The 22,296-nt window shown below is 47.9% G+C and overlaps 1 protein-coding gene across 1 annotated transcript; it reads left to right on the top strand.

The window, feature by feature from the left end:
* Positions 1-4,226: 4,226 nt before the first annotated feature.
* On the top strand, positions 4,227-20,920 carry TACC3 (transforming acidic coiled-coil containing protein 3). Its single transcript, XM_054172346.1, has 15 exons — positions 4,227-4,406; positions 4,570-4,715; positions 7,937-9,016; positions 10,416-10,515; positions 10,928-11,120; positions 12,746-12,798; positions 13,632-13,765; positions 13,860-13,971; positions 15,069-15,206; positions 15,874-15,950; positions 16,041-16,084; positions 17,818-17,978; positions 19,169-19,275; positions 19,999-20,119; positions 20,787-20,920. The coding sequence occupies exons 1-15, from the start codon at positions 4,227-4,229 to the stop codon at positions 20,850-20,852; spliced, it is 2,712 nt and encodes a 903-aa protein (XP_054028321.1). The 3' UTR covers positions 20,853-20,920.
* Positions 20,921-22,296: the final 1,376 nt, after the last annotated feature.

Raw genomic sequence — 22,296 nt, 5'->3', positions numbered from 1 at the left:
CGCCACAGCTCGCGGCGATCCCCACCCCCTCCCCCTCGGACCGCTCTTCTGATTGGTGAAAGCGTCCCGACTGCCGCGTCCCGATTGGCGGGCCCGGGACGCCGTTGATATTCGAACTCCCGTCGCGGCGTAGCGAGCGCTGCCCGGCGGTGGCGAGTCAGTGCTTGCGGCGTCCCGGTCAGCGCCCTGCCCCTTCAGTGCCGTGTCCTGTGGCTTCGCGCTTTAGTCCCGCCGGCAGGTAGGGGACTTTGGCGGGGATGGGGGTCTGGGGGCGCTGTGGTGAGCGCGGATCTCATCGTCTGCGAGCTGCCTCGCTGAGTTTGGGTGTGAGAGGGATGGAGAGGGGTTTGGGAACCTCCTCTGCGGGCTTGGGGCGGTGTGTGGACCTAGAGGGTTCCTCTGTGAACTTGCTGGGGTGTGGATCTGCGTGGGGGGGGGGAGAGAAGCTCGGGGAAAACTTCTGTGATCTTGCCGGTGGTTTGAGATCGAGGAGGGACACAGCTTTAGGGACACCTCTATGAGCTTCGTGGTGCGGAGCTGGATGGTTCTGAGGCCTATTCTGTGAGCTTGGAGTAGTCTTGGGCGGGGGGGTAAAGGCTCTGGGACCCTCTCTCTGGGCTTAGAGGTGTTGTGAGGCTGGGGGGGTACAGGCTTGGGGAGCCCACTTGAGCCATGGGGCTCAGAGGGGCAGTCTCTGGGAGCTTGGAGGTGGTGGGCGGCTGGAGGAAGCTCCTGTTCAGGGATCTTAGGGACTCTTGGGAGCTTGGGAATAAGAGACCTGGGGTGCACCCCTGTGATTATGGGGAGAAAGCAGAACTAGGAGTTTGGGGATGTTGAGAGTGATAAGAGTGGTGCTCAGGGGCTCCCTCATGAATCTGGGGACGAGGTGGGGCTCGGAGGATCTTGAGGGCACCTCCTTGAGTTTCTAGGTGGGTGATGTGGGGCTCTTGTGGCCTGGGGTGCCTCAAGAGTGTTGAGGTGAACTGGGGGAGCTGGGAGGGGATTGTTTTGGATTTTTTTGTTTGTTTGGGGTTTTTTGCTTGACTTTTGCTGATGTTTCTCTGCAGAGCCTGCCAAGCCTCCCCCAGCTTTGCTCTTCCTCCTTTGCTCTCCCAGAGCTGCCTCACCTGAAGGCCAAGGCCATCTTTTGTTTCTCTGCAATCGGCTGCGGGCTGGGGCTCCATATCTGCTGCCTCCCAAGCCTGGGGTTTTGGCCAAAACTCTGAATTTCCCTTCCTCAAGTGTTCTGAGAGTCAGGTGACTTCCCTAGTCAGGGCATCAACCCAAAAAAATGTTCATTTTTTTCTGACTTGAGATGCTTGCACTGAAAACACCCCCACCCAAACACCTTGTGTCAGGTTATATGGAGATATTCACAGCACATACTAAGTTGCTCAGTGAGCAGCACTCTGCATCTTAGCTGCTGGAGGAGGTCAGGAGGATAATGGCCTAGAAAAAATCCTGCATGTTTAGTGGCTTTTAAAGGCATTTGAGGTCACCTTGGTGTTTTGGATGTTGTGATCATTAAACAGGCAGTTGCCATGAGGCCTTCAATTTACAGATGATGGGTACCTGATGCCATGGAATTCATATCCATTTTCACATACAGAGTGACAGACTGCTTCTGCCTGGATGAATATTCCTCTCAAGCTGGGAGCACTTGCATTGTTGTGAACTGCAAAACTGAGAGGGAATGGATTGAAGCTTGAGGAGGGGAGAATTAGACTGGAGGTTAGGAAGAAATTCTTGACAGCGAGGGTGGTGAGACACTGGAAGAGGTTGTGCAGGGAGGCTGTGGATGTCCTCTCCTTGGAGGTGCTCAAGCACAGGTTGGATGAGACCTTGAGCAACCTGGGCTGGTGAGAGGTGTCCCTGCCCATGGCAGGGGTTGAACTGGATGATCTTGAAAGTCCCTTCCAACCAAACCCATTCTAGGGTACTGAGTCTGTGAGGTTTGGCCATGGTGGGAGAATCTGTTGCATGAAGCCATGGTCTAGTTAGTCATGAGGGCTTGGGTGACAGGTTGGACTTGATGATCTTTGAGGTCTGTTCAAACCTTGTTGATTCTATGAGGTTTTGCGTGATAGGCTGGACTTGATCTCTGAGGTCCTCACAGAGAGAGTTGTTGGCCATTGGAATGTGCTGCCCAGGGAGGTGGTGGAGTCACCATCCCTGGAGGTGTTCAAGAGGGGATTGGACGTGGCACTTGGTGCCATGGTTTAGTAGTCACGAGGTGTTGGGTGACAGGTCGGACTTGATGATCTCTGAGGTCTTTTCCAACCTTATTATTCTATGATTCCACAATATTTAGCTGCCTCCAAGAGTGGCCACTTCAAACAAAAATGATGTCTTTAATAAAGCTTCCTTTCCCCCTCGACTTCATCACAGCTCCTAGCTAATAAACTTGGGAAATCCAGCTTGGATCAAACCTGTGTTGCAGATAAAGTCTAATGATCTAATCTTAGGAGTGTTTTGTGGTGGTTATTTTTAGATTCAGCATCTAAAATGCTGGGCACATGTGCTTTATGGTGTTCATCTCTTGAGGATAGTGGTCTGGTTTTAGCAATGGTAGTAGCAGCTCTGACAAAGCTGAACTCTCTAAAGCAGCCCCTCTGCTTATGCAGCAGGTTTGAGAAGGTGATGAAAACTTTTTCCCCCCATGTCCTGGGCTTTGTTTTTAAGTTGACTGCAATAAAGAGCTACAGTTGGTAAAGATGCATTTGACCTGTTGTCTCAGTTGTAGTTTGACATGAAGGAATGCAGTGGAGTTCAGTTATTCACATTAAAGTACTTCCTGCATCTGTTTTCATCTAAGCATACTTTTCTTGGGCTGAAATATGAACATGATGAACAAAGAAGGGATGAAAATCCAGCTAATACAGACGTGCTTTGTTTTGCCAGTGCTTCTGTAGCCATTGTTTGCATTCCATTGCTGATTAAAAGTGCTGGTTTGGGGCTTGCAGACAAAGCAGCTGAATTCAGTGAGGAGATGGAAGAAATTTTTCCCAGAAGGATTAGTGTAGGAGCGAGGAAATGTGGATGGAGGCTTGAATACAGGAATTTGAGTATGTGAGGGGAAGGAGATTGAAAATATACCTGAGTGTTCTTGTTGCCTCTGTGACAATGAAGGCAATCCTTTGAGTCTTCCTCAGCTGGCTTTCTGGATTAATCTCGAGTGCATGATGGAGGATGTAAAAACAAGCTAAGGAGTAGCTGTCAGATCACATCGAGCACCTGAGCTTGTGTGGTCAGCCATTGCAGGCAGCCAGTATTGACTGTCCTGTGTAGGTGGTGCAAGGTAACACATCAGCTCTGAGACAAATCACTTTGTAAGTGGTTTGACAGATTACTAATTATGTTTCTTGGGGTCACCATCCATGGACAATCCTGAGGAGAAGGACTTTGGGATGCTGGGTGAGGAGAAGCTCACCCTGAGCTGACACTGCGCTCACAGCCCAGAAGCCAGCCCTCCTCTGGGCTGATCCCCAGCAGCCTGGGTAGCAGGGGGAGAGAGGGGATTCTGCCCCTCTGCTCTGCTGAGGCCCCACCTGCAGTGCTGGGGCCAGCTCTGAAGCCCCCAGCACAAGAAGGGCATGGAGTTGCTAGAGCAGGTCCAGAAGAGGCTGAGAAGGTAAGAGGGCTGGAGCACCTCTGCCGTGAGGACAGACTGTTGGGGTGTTCAGCCTGGAGAAGAGAAGGCTCCAGGGAGACCTTGGAGCAGCCTTCCAGGATGTGAAGGGGGCTAGAGGAGAGCTGCAGAGGAGCTTTGGACAAAGTCATGGAGTGACAGGGTGAGAGGTAATGGCTTCAAACTGGAAGAAGCTGGATTGAGATGAGACATGAGAGAGAACTTCTTCCCTTTGAGGGTGGTGAGGCACTGGAAACAGGTTGCTCAGAAAAGCTGTGGAGACTCTAAGCCTGGCGGCATCCAAAGGCAGGTTGGATGAGGCCTTGAGCAAGCTGGTCTGGTAGGAGGTGTCCCTGCCCATGGCATGGGGTTGGAACTAGATGACCTCAAAGGTCCCTTCCAACCTGAACCATTTGATTCTGAAAGATGTTTTTTTCCCCCCCTGTGAGGGTTTCCTAATGCTTTCAGAAGTCCCTCTGCAGCTGTTAACCTTTGCTAGCCAATGCCAGGCTTCCAGCCTCTTGCTTTATCTGAGAGTGCATCTGGCTGCCCCCGCCCTCTCGCTCACGCTGCCTCTCGGATGTGTTGATGTTCTAGAATGAGTCTGCAGATTTTAAACGCAGAAAATGGGGGCAATGGAGGCAGCCTCAGCGAGGACCTAACAGCAGAAGACTGCAGCTTCTTCTTTGCACAACCAGAACTCACAGGGAGACCTTCCATCCTACGCCCGTCCCAGAAGGAGAACTTGCCACCTAAAGGTGTGGCAAAAGCTATGAAGGTAAACTGTTGGCTTGTTTTGGGGTGGGGTTTTTTTTTGGTGGGTTTGTATCAGTTCTGTTTCTTCTGTCATCTCTGCTACTGAATGCATTTGCTAGTTGGAGCTTGGAAAAAAAAATGCTGTGTTCATGTTCTTCCTTCTTCCTTCCTCCCCTTTCTCAAAGGTGACCTTTCACACTCCCCTAAGAGATCCTCAGACTCGAAAAATCCTGAGTCCTGCTATGACAGACAGACTCGATGCCACGTTCACAATTGATGACTGCAGTGAAGCCTTGGTGGATGATATTTTCTCTGCTCCTCTCAGTGATGAGTAAGTCATGTGTTCCCTGCTGGTAGTGTTCTCACTCTGGAACGTGCTCAGGTTAACTCCTCCTCGTTCTAAGCCTTCTTAGATTAAAAGTAATCTTGTATTTTATAGCAAGGTCTGGTCTTGTGGGAGGTATCCCTGACTGGGGTAGGGAGGGTTGGAACTTAGATCTTCAAGGTCCCTTACCCAAACTGTTGTACACATCTATGAAGTTCTGCTTGAATGACTTCTTTGTAGCATCAAGTTGGAGCCTAGGAAGCTGATCTGTACTCTTTCACCAGACTCAGCTTGGCTCTCCATCTGTCAGCTATGGCTTTTTGGAGATTTGGATATTTTTGTAGTATTGAAGCCCACCAAAGAAGTTTGTGGAAGAGAAACTAGCTGGGTGGGGAGTGTTCTGCAAGAACAAGCTTCTTTCCAATGTCAGCTGTCCTTGAAAGCAATGACACTGGGTGTAATAGTGAACACCAAGCTCTTCCTAGCTCCTCAGCAATGGATTTCATAGAGGTGATTTGAGATGGATAAAGAGTTTAAGAGAAAAACACATCAGGCAGTGAGCACAAAACTCCCTCCTACAGTAAGGTCTTCATGTGAGGCTTGAGCTGTTTTGAAACCAATCCTTAATGCAAGGCCCTGAATTTCTTCCCTTGTATGTTCAGTTTTCAGATCTTTCTCCCTGTGATATCTCCTGAAGGCTTAGTTTGACTTGATGCCTTGAGTCAATGAGTATTGAGGTTAAAGAAGATCTAGGAACACAAAAATGAGTGTAACATCAGCTCCCAAGGAAGCACAAGTTTGTGTCTTTATAGGCTGGCACCTTGTGGCTCAGAGTGACTTCTGGGAGCTGCTTGGGGAAGAGCATAAAATCTGCAGGGTTCCAGTCTGGGGTTTTGTAGCCCTCCTTTACTAGAAATACTGTCATGACGGTGTCAGAAATTAATATCAATGTTTAATATAGAATAAATTTACTTGGGGGGAATGGAATGAAGCTGGAGGTGGGGAGGAAGTTCTTCACTGTGAGAGTGGTGAAGCCCTGGAATGGGTTGTCCAGGGAGGTGGTTGAGGCCCCATCCCTGCAGGTGTTTAAGACCAGGCTGGATGAGGCTCTGGTCAGCCTGATCTAGTGTGGGGTGTCCCTGCCCATGGCAGGGAGGTTGGAACTAGATGATCCTTGTGGTCCCTTCCAACCCTGACTGATTCTATGATTTATCCTCCCAACCTGTTGCCCCCAGGAGTCAGTGAAGGTTTAGTATTTAAAAGGTTGAAGTGAATGAAAAGGGCTAGCACCAAGCTGACTTTCAGTTAGGGCATAATTGTGACAAGATGTTGCTTTTGCTGTGGCATTGCTAGGACAATATTTAATACACCTCAGCATATTTTTTTGGTGCTGACCCTTTTAGCCCCTTTTAGCAACTGTATTAATATCTGCCATCTAATTCCCAGGGGCAGCAAGTCTCAGATGCTTGTCTTCTGCAAGGAGATGCATCCTTTTGCTGCTTTTTTAACTACCCAGTGCTCTCATCTCACCCCTGCTCTTGTTTATGGGGTGGAGGGGGATAGGTGGGCACTCTTAAATAGTCTGTCATAGAATCATGGCTGGAAAAGAGTTCCAGGGTTCAGTCCAACCATCAACCTAAGATCATTGAACCATGTCCCCAAGTGCCATGTCCACACATTTTTTGAACACCTCCAGGGATGGTGACTCCCTCCCTGGGCAGCCTGTTCCAATCCCTGACTGCTCTTGCAACAAAGAAAAGTTTCCTAATCTCCAGCCTAAACCTCCCCTGCCACAGACATTTGCTTCACTTTAACTCTAGTTTAGAAGAGTCCTTCTGCTCTAGCCACCGTGGTGACATTAGATGGCATTTATGCCCTGAACTTGTTGCTCACAGGAGTAAGTGAAGATTTCATACATGAGAATGAAGTGAATTAGCAGGGCTAGCACAAAATTGAGTTCAGTTAGGGCATAATTATGTGTGGAGACATTGCTCTTGCTGTATGTGCCCTTTCTGCTTTTCAATGTCAGGATCTGGTTGTAGGCACAAAGCTGAGGGACAGGGAGCTATCGACTGGTGTCCCTTAGGGCTGGTCTCAAGCAGTTGGGATTTGGAGCAGGTGTTTCACTCTGGGCTGGCATTTATCTGGTTAAAGACGGATGGAGAACGGGGAGGAGCCTTAGGAGCTGAGCCAGCCTGGGGCTGAGCTCTTGCAGGGAAGAGGCTCTCAAACCGGTGAGAACTTCCCCAACTCTTCCCTCCTGCTTCGCTTTCGGGGTTAGCCAAGGGGTGCTTGTAGTGAGCAGCTTGTGATCGGGTTGTGTTCTGCAGCAGATGGGGATGGTGCAGAGCACAGATAACTTCAGAAGGGACAAAACAATGGGAGGAAATCCTGTTTCAGGAAGTGATGGCTTAACTCTCTGCAGTCTGAGGCTGCAGCCTCTAAAGTTGGCTAGAGTTTGGGGAAAGAGAGTAGAGAGCAGTAACTTGCAGAATATTCAGCAGCAATGAGCACACTCAACTCTTTAACCTGTTTATTCTAGAGATTTATCTTTCTCTTCTTACTGGAGCTGTGTTTTCCTGTGACCAGTTTGCTCTCCCGACCTGCTGCTAATTCGGAGTGCCTGAAGCCCAGGTTCTGTTTGTAGGTCCTCACAGATGAACTGCCGGTGCATATTTTAGGGGCTAAAAATATCTGTGGAATGACCAAAGTAATGACTAGAGTGGGAGAACCTGACTCACAAACTCAGTCTGGACCTAGGCTTGTGAGTTGGTCATGACTCATAGGTGGATCTCCATGAAGATATCCTGCTAGTTGTGGCTGTGTCTGAGCTGCTCACTATTAATGTCTCCTCTTAAGCAGTGTGTTGTTTTGTTGTCTGGTGATGTGGCAACATCCTTCTGCTGCGAGTAGAGCAGTCTCCAGTGATGGCTGGCATAAGGTGGCACAGCTTATGGAACAGATAGCTGAAGAGCACTGACTAGCTGAAGGATTCATCTCCGTGTGCTTCATGTCTGCCACAGCTCAAGCTTCTGAGTGTTTAGATGGCAACTGAATTCCTGCTCTTGTGATATTCTTCTGCTGTCAGCTGCCTTATCACAGAAATCAGGTTACTCTGAGCATGCCAAGCTACTTGTGCAAATTTCTTTCTGAAGCTGCCTTCAAATGATGTCTAGAGAAGAGCTGTAGCATGTGATTGACGTTTTTGTTTTCCTTTTTAAATGCAGCACATGTCAACAAAAGGCTGAAGCAACCACCCCGGTGTTAAGAACACAAATGCCAGAGAAGGTCAGCACAGCTGCTTACCCAGATGATGAGATGCCAGTGAGGAGTCGAGGTTCCTACAACCTGGATTTTGATAACTTAAATGACATCAATCCTTTCCAAAGCTCAGCACAGTTGCAGAATTCCCCTGTAAATCTGCAGAAGCCTTCTGGAAAAGTATCCAGCAGCCCTGAGAAAACTGAAGAGAGTGCTGATTCTCTTCTGTGGGATCAGCCAGCTCCTGCTTCAACCACAGCAAGTACAGAGCACTCCAGGGAGGAGAAGGTTGTCTCCTCTGGAAAAGAGCCTGTATTGAGAGAGTTGGAGTGTGACAAAGCCAAGCTGTCCCCTAAGCAAGCCATCAGTGACTCTGTCCAGGATGTGAGGGCTGCTACTCCAGATGACAGCCAGACTGATAATTCAGTGCAGTCAGCAGAAGCACCTGCACCTCCTGTTCAGTTGTCTGGCAGCTTAGGTCCCAGTAGCTCTGATGTAGCTGATTCTTCTAAAACTGGAGGTTTGAAGCTTCAGGGTGTTTCAGTAGCAGAAAAAGCCTCCACAGAAGAGTCAAAGCCTGCAGAAGAGCTGGCTGTCCCCAAAGGGGAACCTGCAGAAAAGCCTAGTGTCACCAAGGCTGAACCAGTAAAACTGGAATTTGACTTTGATAAGACCACTGCCAGAAAACCACCCCCTAAGAACCTAGGGAGAAGACCTGGAATTAAACCACCATCCAAAAAAATTCCTGTTGCCAAACCCAAACCAGAGAATACTGAAGTGCAAAATCAAACTACCGTGGAAGATGAAGTCCCTGTGCCCAAAGCATCTTACACATTGGACTGGGACAAACTTGATGATCCAAACTTTAATCCATTTGGAGGAGGCTCTAAAATTTCTGGCTCATTGAAGTGTTCTAAACCTGGCCCTCAGAAAGCTCAGCTGCAAGAGCAGCAGGATAACACCTCATCAAGGGAGCCTCATCCAGTGGAGCAGGATAAGAGACTGAGTGCCTGTGAAGCTCTTGAGAAAAGAGAGCCCCAAAGTCTGTAAGTAGATCTGTAGCTGAATGTGTTCCTCACTCATGTGAGGAAAAGCTAGATGGTTATCTTGGAACTAGTTGATTCTTAACCTCCTTGACTTCTTCCCTCTGAGGTTGGCCAAGTCCACAGCATAGAATTTTCAGTTGGAAAAGCTCTAAGATCAAGTCCAACCAACAACCTAAGACCACCATGGCTGTTAAACCATGTCCTGAAGTGCCATGTATTGTAACCTTTAACACAGTGTGGTGCAGCAGCAAAGACCTCCTTGGGGCAACCATCCCAAGATGGCTAGCTCTGGGCAAAAAAACTTGATGAGATCTGGAGGAGCAAGGGCCAACAGGCTCCTACAGGAAGAGCATTAGTACCTTGGTCAAGTTCTCCACTCCAGGATTAGAGTAAAATGTGGAGAATCAGCTGACTGTCTTTCAGAGACAGCTAAAGCAGGCAGCAGTGCTGCACATGATGGGAAGGGACTATGAAGTTGTGTTCTCTGAGGGTCCTGGCTGAACTCTGAGGTGCATTGGCTTCTTCCCATGTCATAGATAAGCTTGTGTTGGAAGAGACCTTAACAATTATCCAGTTCCAACCCTCCAGCCACGGGCAGGCAGCCCTCTAAAATGTGAGGTCATTGCAGCCAAGGCTGCCCTGCAGTTTCACATCACTTACCAGCCCCTCCTTGTTGCTGAGGACAGGGTCCAGTGTGGCACCTTTTCTTGTGGGTCCCTTGGTATCTGCTCTCTGCAGTCAAAAGGTCTGTCACTAGAGCTGCATTTTCTTGGCACCACATAAATCTTTGAGTGAGAGAGATGCTGTGTTGCCTTTCCTGGGAAGTCCAGCTATTAATGTCAACATTGCTACAGGCGCTAGGTGCTTATCAGAGCTAGCCTGGCACAAAATGTCCATCTGCCAGCAATGTTTGTGCTCTGCTCCCTGTGTAATATGATCTGCTGCTCAATACCAAGGTGGGAAGCTTAAGTTGGTGCTGTCAGCAGGAGCTAGAGGATTGGACTCTCTAATGAAGTTCTGTGCTTTACACCAACCCTCGCTGCAGTGCTTCAGAGGGAGAGGCAGACTGCTGGGAACTCTCTTCCTAATTAAACAAGGCCTATCTTTAATTACAAAAATGAGCTTAAGGAATGGAACAGAGCAGTGTGAAGTGAATAGAAATAAGTGATACTGCTGTGACTTTCTGCTTCTGAAGGAAGGAGAGCTTCCACTGAAGCTGTCACCAGACAAGAGAGTGAATTTACATCCCCACCCTCTGTAGAGCTTCCTGTATGGTGGCAGCTGGAACTAAAGCAGCTCACCTTGAATGCTTCAGTAGATCTGGCAATAGAGAACTGAGAACTGTGCAGCTTTGATTTTTTTTTGCTTTTGATTTATTTTTCCTTTTCTTTTTCTTTAGGGAAATCAGCAAACAAAGTGTGGTGGAAGGCAAACCAAGAACTCAAGATGACAAGCCAGGAGTTCAAGCAGAAGCTGAACTTCCAGGAGAAACAGCCACGGTAAAGTACAGACAAGTTCAGTGTGTTCCATCAGAGCCCTTTGACAAGCCCATGTCTGATATTTTGTCCAAGAATTGGTGGGTTTGTGCCTCTTTAGCAACTCTGGAACAAATAGCAAGTGTGTAGACTTGTCTTTTTGAAGGTAACATCAGAGATAGCCAAATTGGTGCTTTGGGTGCTTAGTACCCTTTTTGATCGCTCACAAGGGCAAACACAAGGGTGTGGACTCCTGTATAATGTGAGCTGCACTCAGTGTTGGTAGCTTAGTGTCTCTGCCTATGAACTTGTGATTTATTGTGCCACCTGCCCAGCTGGTTTATGACAAACCTGTGTGATCATTATTGTGACTTTCATTGCACTTAACTCGGCATTTTAACAGTAAAAAGGACTGTGTGGTGTGTTTTCTCATCAGGAGAAGCAAATGAGCCCATCTAAGACATTTCCAGCTAATGCCCCCTCTCAAGATCATTTAGTGTCTGCTGACAGTGGAAAAAAGTCAATGTCTGTGGAAGAAATTAAACCCAGTTCCCACAGAACTGAAGCAGCAGCAGATGAGCAGGCAGCTAACACTGAACCTGAGGAGGAATTCAGGCCCTCATCAGAAGGTAAGAGCAATTCTTTGGAGCAAACTGGAGAGAGATTGTTCCAATAACCTCTGTGTGCATTTCTCTACTTCAGTTCTGCCTTTGATTCTAGTTTTTTTTTTTTGTCTTCTGTTGCTCTTCTGAAGGGACTGCAAAGCCTCAAGTGACTAGCAGGGGGCTGAAGGCACCTGAGTGTTTCTGACTTTCCATGAATTAAGCTAAATTCAAGCAGCTGGCTGCTGGAAGCAGCATAGCTGCCAGGAGGGATGATGTTTAGATCAATACAGAAGCAACTTTGTGCTGGAACAGTTTTGTGCTGAAAAAAGGCTCCCTGAAAAATTTCTGGGATGAAGGACTCTTTAAATAAGTGCACTAGAGCTGTGCAGCTGCCTGGATTTGTCTTGTGGATTGCTGCAGGCTGTAGCACTGCTTCAGTATTGATTTCAGAGTCACAGAATGCTAGGGGTTGGAAGGGACCTCTGGAGATTGAGTCCAACCTCCCTGCCAGGGCAGAGTCACCTAGAGAAGGTCACACAGGAATATGTCCTGATGGGTTTGGAATGACTCCAGAGATAGAGACTCCACAACCTCTCTGGGCAGCCTTTTCCAGGGCTCTGTCACCCTTCAGTTAAACAAGTTCCTCTTCAGGTTTAGGTGAAACTTACCTTCAAGTTTGTGCCTGTTACCTCTTGCCCTGTCTCTGGGCACCACTGAACAAAGCCTGGTCCCTTCCTCTTGCCACTTACCCTTCAAGTATTGATCAGCATTGATGAGATCCCCTCTCAGGCTGCTCTGCTCCAGACTAAAAAGCCCCAATTCTCTCAGCCCTTCTTCATCACAGAGGTATTCCAGGCCCATCAGCATCATTGTAGCCCTTTGCTGTACCCTGTCCTCTTCAGACTGCTGTGTGGATGAGCTTCCTCCACTTGCTGTCAGGGCAGCTTATTACAGAGATGAGATATTAGCACCTTGTCGGGACATTGTGTGGGAGGATCAGCAAATGCTCTGGCAGCAGTGTAGTTGTCACTTAATGCTTGAGTGGAATCAGTATATTGAGACACAGCTGTACCTTTGTTGTCAAATCTGAGCTGTGTGCTAGCTTTTAAAGGTCATGTTACCAATCTTATGCTTTTCCGAGTTATTTTATAAGAGTAAAATGTCTGAAGGGGGCCTGCCATGGGCAGGGACACCTACTAGAGCAGCTTGCTCAAAGTCCCCTCCAGCCTGACCTTGAACACTGCCAGGCTTGGAGCTTCTCTGCACAGCCTGTTCCAGTGCTTCATCACCCTCATGGGAAGAATTTCCTCCTCATGTCTGATCTCAATCCAACTTCTTCCAGTCTGAAGCCATCACCCCTCATCCTGTCACAAAGTCCCTCCCCAGCTAGCTGTGTGTTTAAATTCTACATATGGTTACAAGTACCTGGGGACAAGTGGAAGCTGTAAGCTTACTTACCTTAGAAATCTCTGCCTGATTACTTCAGATCCAGACAGAAAGATAACATTTTTAGCAGGTGAAAACCCAGAGCTGGTGAGATGGGAGCAGGGATTGATTTGCTTTGTACACATCTATTTGTTTCTGTCTGTGGGTGCTTCCCTGTGAAACAGCACAACATTGCATCTTCATTGTATCATTTCCTCTTCCAGTTCTAGGAATGGGCATAGAAATAGACTATCTGGAACAGTTTGGCACTTCCTCAGTAAGTATGACTCTGAAATGTTTTGTTTGCCTCCCTGGCAGGGGTGGGAGAGGAAACTGAAACTGTCAAGCCTTAAATATTTTCCTGAAATCTCTTCACTCTGAATGTGCCCACAGAAATCTGTTCCAAAGGAATGTGTCAGAAAGCCTGGGCAGGGGGTGGGAGAGGGGGAAGGCAGTGTTTATAAGCACTGTTGCTATGGATGAGAGGCCTTTTGCCTTCAGTTTGCAGCTTATTTGTCTTTAACAGGGGTGACATGGATGATGTTTCACCTCTCTGGTTGCTCTCAGAACATCAGGCTTTGAAAGTGCAGCATCACTGCTTTGAAAACATTTTACTTTCCTCCCTCCCCCCCAAGCTCTTTTTGTTTTTATGGGCAGTTTCAGGAAATCTCTGGAAATAGTCTGTCATGTTTGAATCAGTTCAGCTCAGCTGTCCTTTCTCCTGCTTTGGGGCAGAGTAGGAGTGGCTCTGGGAGATAGCAAACTGTGTTGTGATCACACTGTGCTTGTCCTTGGGTGAGCAAAGGCAGGGTGGCACACACTGCTCACCCAGCTTGCAAACTCTTTCCCTTTCACTGTCTTCTGCTGATTGTGAGCAGTTAACAAACGTTTGCCCTTTTGGTTCTGCTTGTGAGCAGTCTGAGCTCACTTGGTATTACATAAAGACACAAGAGTGTGGGCACTGAGCTCTCTTACATAACTTTTCTCCTGAGAACAATGAAGAATTGGCTCACCCTTTCTCCAGGGGATGATTTCTCTGCCTGTGTGGGATGTGTGTGTGTTTTTGCTATGAAGCAGCAGATCTGCCAGTTTCTGTCTTTCTCCACTCAGTTCAAAGAGTCTGCCCTGAGGAAGCAGTCACTGTATTTGAAGTTTGACCCTCTGTTGAAAGACAGCCCAAGAAAACCAGTTTCTGGCACTGCTGAAACAAATACTCAGCTCTTGCCAGCTCTTCTTCACAGTGGGTAGGTACTGACTCAGGCTAGGCTCTGGTGCAAAGCTTTGCAAAGAAAGGCAGCACCTGGGTGTAACGTTGTGTGTCTGTGTGTTCATTTTCAGTCCTGCTGCTGATTTAAGTAAACTGCTTGAGGAAACTGAAAAGCCTGCAGTGAGCCTTCAAAAGGAAGAAAAACCCCAAGGACTGGATCTTCTGGGAACATTTACAGTTCCTGTAAGGATGTCCAGAGTATTGTGCTTCCATGTTGATCTTCTAGGAAAGAGCTGGGCTAGATTCTGAAACTAAGACTTACACAGATATACTAAGGATGATAGAATCACAGAATGGTTTGGGTTGGAAGGGACCTTCAAGATAATCTAGTTTCACCCCCCCTGCCATGGGCAGGGACACCTTACACTAGACCAGCTTGCTCAAGGCCTTGCCCACCCTGGGCACCTAATAGCTTCATGCTTATGAAGCAGTTATCTTAACATTCAGGTTGGATCCTTTCTAAAAGCTGTTGGTGAACTTCTAATGTGTTTTGGAAGATGACATATTGCAGCTGGTTCATTATTCTCCTGTTGCACATGGTGGTGTAGGAGAATTGGAGCTGGTTTTAAGACTGCTTCAATCAAGCCACAAAGTCTTTTAGTTGCACTGCTGGGCTGAAAAGCAGTTCTTGGGTTAAACTTGGTGCTCTGCAGTCTGAAGTCTGTAGTATAAACAGCATTTTACAAACAGATCCACACACAGCAGCTCAGCCTGAAGTGGTGCTTTTTGTAGTGGAGGGGGGAGCAGCGTGGTGTCATCTGCTTTGATTTATCTTTGCATCCTGTTGTTACTCAGACTCATAGATTAGAATCACAAAGTCATTAAGGTTGGAAAAGACCTCTAAGATCATCAAACCCAACCATCAACCAGACAACACCATGCCCACTAAACCACATCCCAAAGTGCCATGTCTACAGGGTTTTTGAACACCTCCAAGGATGGTGATTCCACCACCTCCCTGGGCAGATGTTTCTGGGCTGTCACTGGTGGATAGCAGTTTCTCTTCTCCCTTAAAAGTAACTCCATAGTTTTGTAAGACCTATGAAATCACAGAATCACCAAGGCTGGAAGAGACCTCAAAAGATCATCAAGTCCACCCTGTCACCACAGACCTCATGACTAAACCATGGCACCAAGTGCCACATCCAATCAAAGTCATGGGAACAAAGTTCTGGGCATATTTTGGGTGTTTCAGTGTTACCATCTAATAATCTGCACACAATGGCATGAGAAATAGCCTGAAACTACATTTCTTTTACTTCTTTTTTTCCCCCTCCCAGGAAACAGATTCCCTGATTCCAGATGTTTCTCCACTCCCTCTTGCTGCCTTCCCAAACACTGCAGTGGATGATGTTATAGATGTGCTAAAATACAGTCAAAAGGACATGGATGCAGCCATTGAGCTGGTTAAAAAAGAGGTATGGTGACCCTTCCAAAGCAGAACTCTTCGTGTCCTGCAAGTCTCTTGTGTTTGATATCAGATCATCTAATCTAAACAGCCCCAGGTCTCTTAGCTTGTCTTCATAGTAGAGATGTTCAAGCTCCCCAGTCATCCTTGCAGCTCTCTGTTGGGCTCTCTCCAGCAGATCCCTGTCTCATGAATGGGTAGTCTAAAACTGGACACAGTATTCCAGGTGTGGTCCCAGCAGGGCAGAGCAGGAGGAGAACCTCTCACCACCTGCTGGCCACACTCTTCTTGATGCACCCCAGGATGACATTGTCCCTCTTAGCCACAGGACACGTTGCTGTCCCATGGAGAGCTCACTGTCTACTAGGACCCCAGGGTCTTTTTCCATGGAGCTGCTTTCCAACAGGAAAGCTTGGAATATCTTAACATTCATGCTCTCATTTTAAAGAACCTTTAACCATACAGAGTTGTAGAAGATACTGGTGGCACTGGGAATCATGCATGTGAAATACATCTGAGTCTGCATCTTATTTGATGCAGGCAGTGAAACCATTTTGATTGCTAAGCAGTTAGCTTGGTGTGGAGGAAGGGAAGTACTGTAAGCTGCCCTTCAGATTGTTCCAAGTATCAAATCTTCTCTTCCTGTGCAAGAAATAAAGGTCATTTCTCCCTCAAAGGTTCAAGAGAAGCAGTTGGAGACTGAGGAGTGGAAGAAGAAGTATGAGAAGCTGCATGGGGAATACAAGGAAATGGGGTATGAATCCACCCTGATTTTATACATCCCATTTTAATCACTTCAGCTGCTTTTCCTAACATGTTCAATGTGTTTTCTGTGTCTTTTCAGAAAAATAGTTGCTGAGTTTGAAAGCATGATAAACCAAGTGATAGGTAGGTGCTGGATTTACCCTGAGTGGATTGGTGGGGGTGTGGGGCATGCTTACCCCAAGGTTACTATCTGAAGCTAGCACTCTGCCTTCTGACAGCATTCATATTTCAAGTGCTTCCAGGGTGAGGGTAAGGCTTCAGACAAGGCAGAGTAACACTTTGATGCATGTTCATACAGACATGCTGTCCCTTGGCAGGTCATGATGACTTCTTGAGTAAGGCATGGACACATCTAACTTTCTCTTATTCTCCAGGGGAGTCTAAGCTGCTACTTTACTTAACCTGGCACTTGTCTGTTTCTAATTGTTTCTTATCTGACCTCATTTGAGATGTCAGCAGGAGTTCTTGCTGGACAGATTTGACCTTTGCTTCAGTCTGGTTTGTGGCTTAAAAGCTAGGAGGGCATTAAATGAAACTCTTTTATAGGTCTGCTCTCCTAGTTCAAAGCTGAACAGTCAAATCACAAGACTGCTTTGGCTTGGAAAGGACCTTCAAGATCATCTAGTTCCAACTCCCCTGCCATGGGCAGGAGGGGTACTTTCTACCAGGGCAGCTTGCTAAAAGTCCCCTCCAACCTAGCCAGGCTCAGAGCCTCCACAACTGCTCTGGACAACCTGTTCCAGTGCCTCACCACCCTTCTGGGGAAGAATTTCCTCTTCATGTCTCATCTCAGTTGTGCTTCTTCCATGTTCCTTAGATATAGTTCCAGGAAACAGATTGATGTCAGCTCTTACATTCTGCTTTAAGCCTATGGAGACACAGTTCAGCTGTGTCAACAAAAACTTGTCCTGAGAGAATTTGCTGTGCTAGTCTTGCTTGTTATCCCAGTTTCCTCAAGCATCCAGCTCTTACATGTAAGGAAAACAAAACCACTTTTGGATTCCTTGCTTCTATGACAACATTTGAGGCTCTTAGGGTGAACTCAGGTGTGGTGTTTTGACTGCATTGCTTTGGGCAAGCACTTTATAATTAGTCTTTAATGGCATTAGGATTGGGGTGAAGGAAATAAAGCAAACAGGCTGACTGCTTCTTTACTGTCTTAGAATAGAATAGAATTAACCAGGTTGGAAGAGACCTTTGAGATTGAGTCCAACCTATCATCCAACACCATCTGATCAACTAAACCATGGCACCAAGCACCCCATCCAGTCTCTGCCTGAACACCTCCAGGGATGGTGACTCCACCACCTCCCTGAGCAGCACATTCCAATGGCCAACCTCTCTTTCTATGAAGAACTTCTTCCTAACATCCAGCCTGAACCTCCCCTGGCACAGCTTGAGACTGTGTCCTCTTGTTCTGGTGCTGGTTGCCTGGGAGACGAGACCAACCCCCACCTGGCTACAACCTCCCTTCAGGTAGTTGTAGAGAGCAATGAGGTCTGCCCTGAGCCTCCTCTTCTCCAGGCTAAGCAACCCCAGCTCCCTCAGCCTCTCCTCACAGGGCTGTGCTCCAGACCTCTCCCCAGCTTTGTTGTCCTTCTCTGGACACATTCCAGCAAGTCAACATCTTTCCTAAACTGAGGGGCCCAGGACTCAAGGTGTGGCCTAACCAGTGCTGAGCACAGGGGCAGAAAGCCAGGCTGGTGTCCTTTCAGGGAAGAGGTTGCATTAGCAAACACTTTCTGTGCTTAGAGGGACTGAAGGTGTGGGGCTTAATCTGTCCATGCAGCGGAAGCAGGTTATTGTGGTAGCATAAAACATCACAGGTGTAACCCTGTCAACTCCACTTTCTTTAGGGGATGCTCAGAAGCAGGAGGAGTCACTAAATAAGAAAATACAGAAGGTGGAGGAAGAAAAGCAACAAGCCATTTCAGATCTGCATTCCATGGAGAAATCTTTCTCTGAACTCTTCAAACGATTTGAGAAGCAGAAAGAAGTGCTGGAGGGTTACCGCCAAGTAAGATGCTGCAATGTAGACAAAGCCCTTCTGAGGCTTGAGAGGAGCCTCAGTGGAGAGGAGCAGCTGCTCCCTAGCTCACAGAGGCACCACCTGAAAACCAGGGGCTGAGGTGTTGTTGACTTAAAGGTTTAAAATGACTGGTTTGTATTGAGTGTCTGGCTTTAAAGAGTTATGATGATCTCTGCTAGGAGCCAAAGTTCCTTCAGACAAGGAGCTGTTCCTTGCTGCATGCACAGCACTTGCCTGCTGGTCAGATGAACTCCTGTGCAGGCAGCTTGCTTCCCTTACTATTACAAGTCAAAATGGAAATAGCTTCTTTGGTCATCTTCAGCTTGAACCTCTCAATTTGGTACAGCTAGGTTTTCATTCATGGAATCCTAGAACAGTTTGGGTTAGAAGGGACCTTCAAGATCATCCAGTTCCAACCCCTTGCTATGGGCAGAGACAGCTCCCACTAGCCCAGGTTGCTCAAGGCCTCGTCCAGCCTGGCCTTGAACACCTCCAGGGAGGGGCAGCCACAACCTCCCTGGGCACCCTGTTCCAGTGGCTCCCCACCCTCACTGGAAATAATTTTTCTGGTATCCCATATTTCCTCACTTTGTGTCTTCCTCTTCTCACCCTGTGTTCAGAAGATTCTGCTGTAGCAGAATTTGGGTGCTAAATTTGGGTGCTAAATTCAGGGGCTGGAAATTAGTAGGGAAGCTTAGCACTTGGTTCTAACAGTTCCAGCTTGCTAGAACAGCTAACAAAGGGTGTCCTGTGCCTAGCAAGGTAATCTTCCTGCTGTTCATGTTGGAGTCACTTACATCAGGGTCCAACACCTGCTTCTTTCCCTGGGTTCTCTGAAGTACTTTTATTTGTAGCTATCCTTAGGACAACTGCAAGCTAAGGCAAGGTTGACTTTAAGAAGTTCAACCCACAGAACTGATTGGTGACCTTAGTTTGTGTCTTTTCCCCTTTCCCAGATTGCTCCTGAATAATAAACAGCACATTGGGAGGGAGGTGGGCTGGATAAATCTCAGTTTGCAAAGTGAAGACAGTGGGAAGGGGAAGCTTCAGTCCTGTGTAGGTCTGGGACTGCAGCCATCCATATCAGTCTGATGAGCAAATAGTGCCACTTAGGTGTAGTGCAACAGCCTGTCTGTGAAGCACACAAAGCTAACTGAACTCCTTTGGGTTTGGGACAGAATGAAGAAGCTCTGAAAAAATGTGCTGAGGAATACCTGGCTAGAATCAAAAAAGAGGAGCAGAGATATAAAGCACTGAAGGCACATGCTGAAGAAAAGCTGCAGCAGTAAGTACCATGGCAGGAAGCCAAGTACTGGGAGTGGAGTGTTGTCTTCATTTGCTTTAAAAGCTCAGAGTGCATCAGGTTGGAAGGGACCCTCAAAGGTCAGCTTGTCCAAGTGCCCTGCAGTCAGCAGGGACATCTCCAACTAGATCAGGCTGCACATGGCCACATCAAGTTTGACCTTGAATGTCTTCAGGGAGGGGGCCTCAACTACATCCTTGGGCAACCTGTTCCAGTATTTCACTACCCTTGTACAGAACTTCCTCCTGTTGCCCAGCCTATATCTCCCCTGCTCCAGTTTCAAACCATTGCCCCCTGTCCTATCACTCCAAGCCCCTCTAAACAGTCCCTCCCCAGCCTTCCTGCAGGTCCCCTTCAGATATTGAAATGCTGCTCTAAGGTTTCCCTGGAGCCTTCTCTTCTCCAGGCTGAACAGCCCCAATTCTCTCAGCCTGTCCCCATGGAGGAGTTTCCCCAGCCCTCTGATCATCTTCATGGCCTCCTCTGGGCCCACTCCAGCAGGTCCATGTCGCTGTGTAGGGAGTCCTATAGCTGGGCACAGGACTCCAGGTGAGGTCTCACTGGAACAGAGAAAATGTTCATTAATACCAACACTTGGCTTAAAACTTCTGGTGTGGGGATTAATCCCCTGTGGAAGCAGCTGTTGTGACTCTGGTCAGTGTTGCTGAGCTCTCTGATGTGGACACCACCTTGCTTCCTTTGCAGAGCCAACGAGGAGATCGCCCAGGTACGGAGCAAGGCCAAGTCGGAGGCTGCCGCACTGCAAGCCACTCTCCGCAAGGAACAGATGAGGATACAGTCCCTGGAGAAGAGCCTTGAGCAAAAGGTTGGTGGAAATGCCATGGGTGAACCCCTTCAAGCTGTTGCCTTAAGCTAGGTTAAAAAACCCATCTTGTAGCAGTGCTGGTTCTGGTGGCTGCTGGCAGACATTGGGAAATAGGCTCTGAACCTGAAGCACAACTCATGGCAAGCCTCCTCACAACTAGACTCAGCTGTTCAAGGCCTTGTCCAACCTGGCCTTGAACACCTCCAGGGAGGAGGCACCCACAACCTTCCTGGGCAGCCTATTCCTGAGTCTTACCAGCCTCACACTGAAGAACTTCTAGGATGCAGTCTAACCCTGCTCTGCCTCAGCTTCAAACCATTCCCCCTTGTCCTGTCTCCAGACACCCTTATGAAAAGTCCCTCTGCAGCCTTCCTGTAGGATCCCTTTCAGGTGTTGGAAGGCAGCTCTAAGGTCCTCCCAGACTCTTCTCTCCTCCAGGCTGAACAAGCCCAGCTCCCTTAGCCTATCCTCATAGCAGGTGTTCCAGCCCTCAGTTTCTTTGTGGCCTTTCAGAGTAGATGTACACAAGTCCCTGGTGGGGAGATGGGCTTTCTGTTGCATTCTGTTAGCCAACATGATTTGTGCTGAGCTGGCTCTCTGTTGATGTGGCATAACTCACATACCTGAAACTCACCCTTTTTTCACCCCCCCCTTCTGTTTTCAACAGACAAAAGAAAATGATGAGCTAACAAAAATCTGTGATGACTTGATCTCCAAGATGGAAAAAATCTGATAGCTTCACTGTCTTGTAAATATGTCCAGTTTCTGACTTGCTGTTCTGTGTGTCCACTCACTTTGTATGTATGTTGGGAAGAATAAAAATCTTGGTTTGCACTTGTCTTGCACCTTGCCTGCCTCTCTTGTAGATCTCAGTAAGCTTCAGTTCAGGTGCTGCTTCCAGGAGGTAACAATGTCTTCTGGGACACTTCTCTATCTCACCCAAAGGAAAGACCTGAATTGTCTTCCACTCAGTCTTTCCCTTGTATAAGAACACCAGGGTTCTGTCCCCATGGCCTGGGTGAAGGGAGGGGCAGCAGGGGACATGTCTGTGTTTTGGACTTGGTGGAATCAGAATGACCTTTGAGATCAAGTCCCACCATTAACTCTGCCAAACCATGGCCCTCAGCACCATAGTTCTGCCTCTGAAACACCTCTGGGGAGGGGGATTCAGCCACCTCCTTGGGCAGCCTGTTCCAGCCTTTGAGAACCCTTTCAAGGGAGAAGCTTCTTTTGTGCAGCCTAAACCTCCTCTGGTGCAATTTTGAGGCTGTTTCCTCGCTTCTGGGGAAGAGATGATCAACCCCTCCTTGCCTCCAGCCTCCTTTCAGGGAGTTGGAGGGAGCAAATAAGGTCTCCCCTTGGCCTCCTTTTCTCCAGGCTGAGCAACCCCAGTTCCCTCAGCTGCTGCTCAGAAGACTGTCAGCTAGCCACACTGCTCTGGGGCTAAGTATTGACAGAAACCTGCTGGTTTGCAGTGGATCAGCTTGCTGTGAAGCCTTACTCTTTACGTCTTGCAGCAAAAGGGGTAGAAAAAGGCACTGAATAGCAGTAGCAGATTCAGCTTAACCCATGACAGACATAAGCCCAGGTGCGGAGGGGCTGTGTTGGTGGCTGCTGCCCTGCAATGCTAGAGCTCCCCACAAGGTGTCGCTGCTGCTCTTTGGCAGCGTCCGCCCGGGCTGGGTTCCAGCGCCTTGCAGAGCTGGGGGCTGTGCCTTTGGCTGGGCTTGATGTTCATCAATAATTGCTGCCATGGGAAAGGAGCAAGAGCTGCGAAGTGACCTGTCATGGAGCTGTCTCCCCTGCCTGTCCAGGTGTCATTCATGCCATGCTTTCCTCACAGGGCTATTCAGTTTCTCAGCATTGTCAGGGGTATTGCTTATGGGAACCTCTTCCTTCTGACAGCTAACCAAATAATTACTTGAGTACCTCTTTCAGCTGGGTTTTGCTGTGGTTGGTTGCTCTGAAATCCAGCATGTGTTAAAGAAATGAATCACAGGGATTTGGATTTGCATTCTTGTAAGTAAAAGGAGCTGAGGGTTGGGTTTTAGTTTGGTTAAATACAAAGGAAAGAGCTTTGACCTGGAGACTGCAGGAGAAATCATTTTGAGTTCCAGGCTGTCTAGAATAGAATAGAATTAACCAGGTTGGAAGAGACCTTTGAGATTGAGTCCAAC

This window comes from Dryobates pubescens, chromosome 23 (assembly GCF_014839835.1).
Source record: "Dryobates pubescens isolate bDryPub1 chromosome 23, bDryPub1.pri, whole genome shotgun sequence".
NCBI lineage: Eukaryota > Metazoa > Chordata > Aves > Piciformes > Picidae > Dryobates > Dryobates pubescens.
Note: the sequence above shows the minus strand (reverse complement) of the source record. Positions and strands in the feature narration are given on the sequence as shown.

Bases quoted from the DNA above. Each gene is read 5' to 3' on its own strand.
- TACC3 (XM_054172346.1), top strand. From the start codon at position 4,227: ATGAGTCTGCAGATTTTAAACGCAGAAAATGGGGGCAATGGAGGCAGC. The intron at 9,017-10,415 runs GTAAGTAGATCT...CTTTTTCTTTAG, and splicing joins AAAAGAGAGCCCCAAAGTCT to GGAAATCAGCAAACAAAGTG. The intron at 11,121-12,745 runs GTAAGAGCAATT...TTCCTCTTCCAG, and splicing joins ATTCAGGCCCTCATCAGAAG to TTCTAGGAATGGGCATAGAA.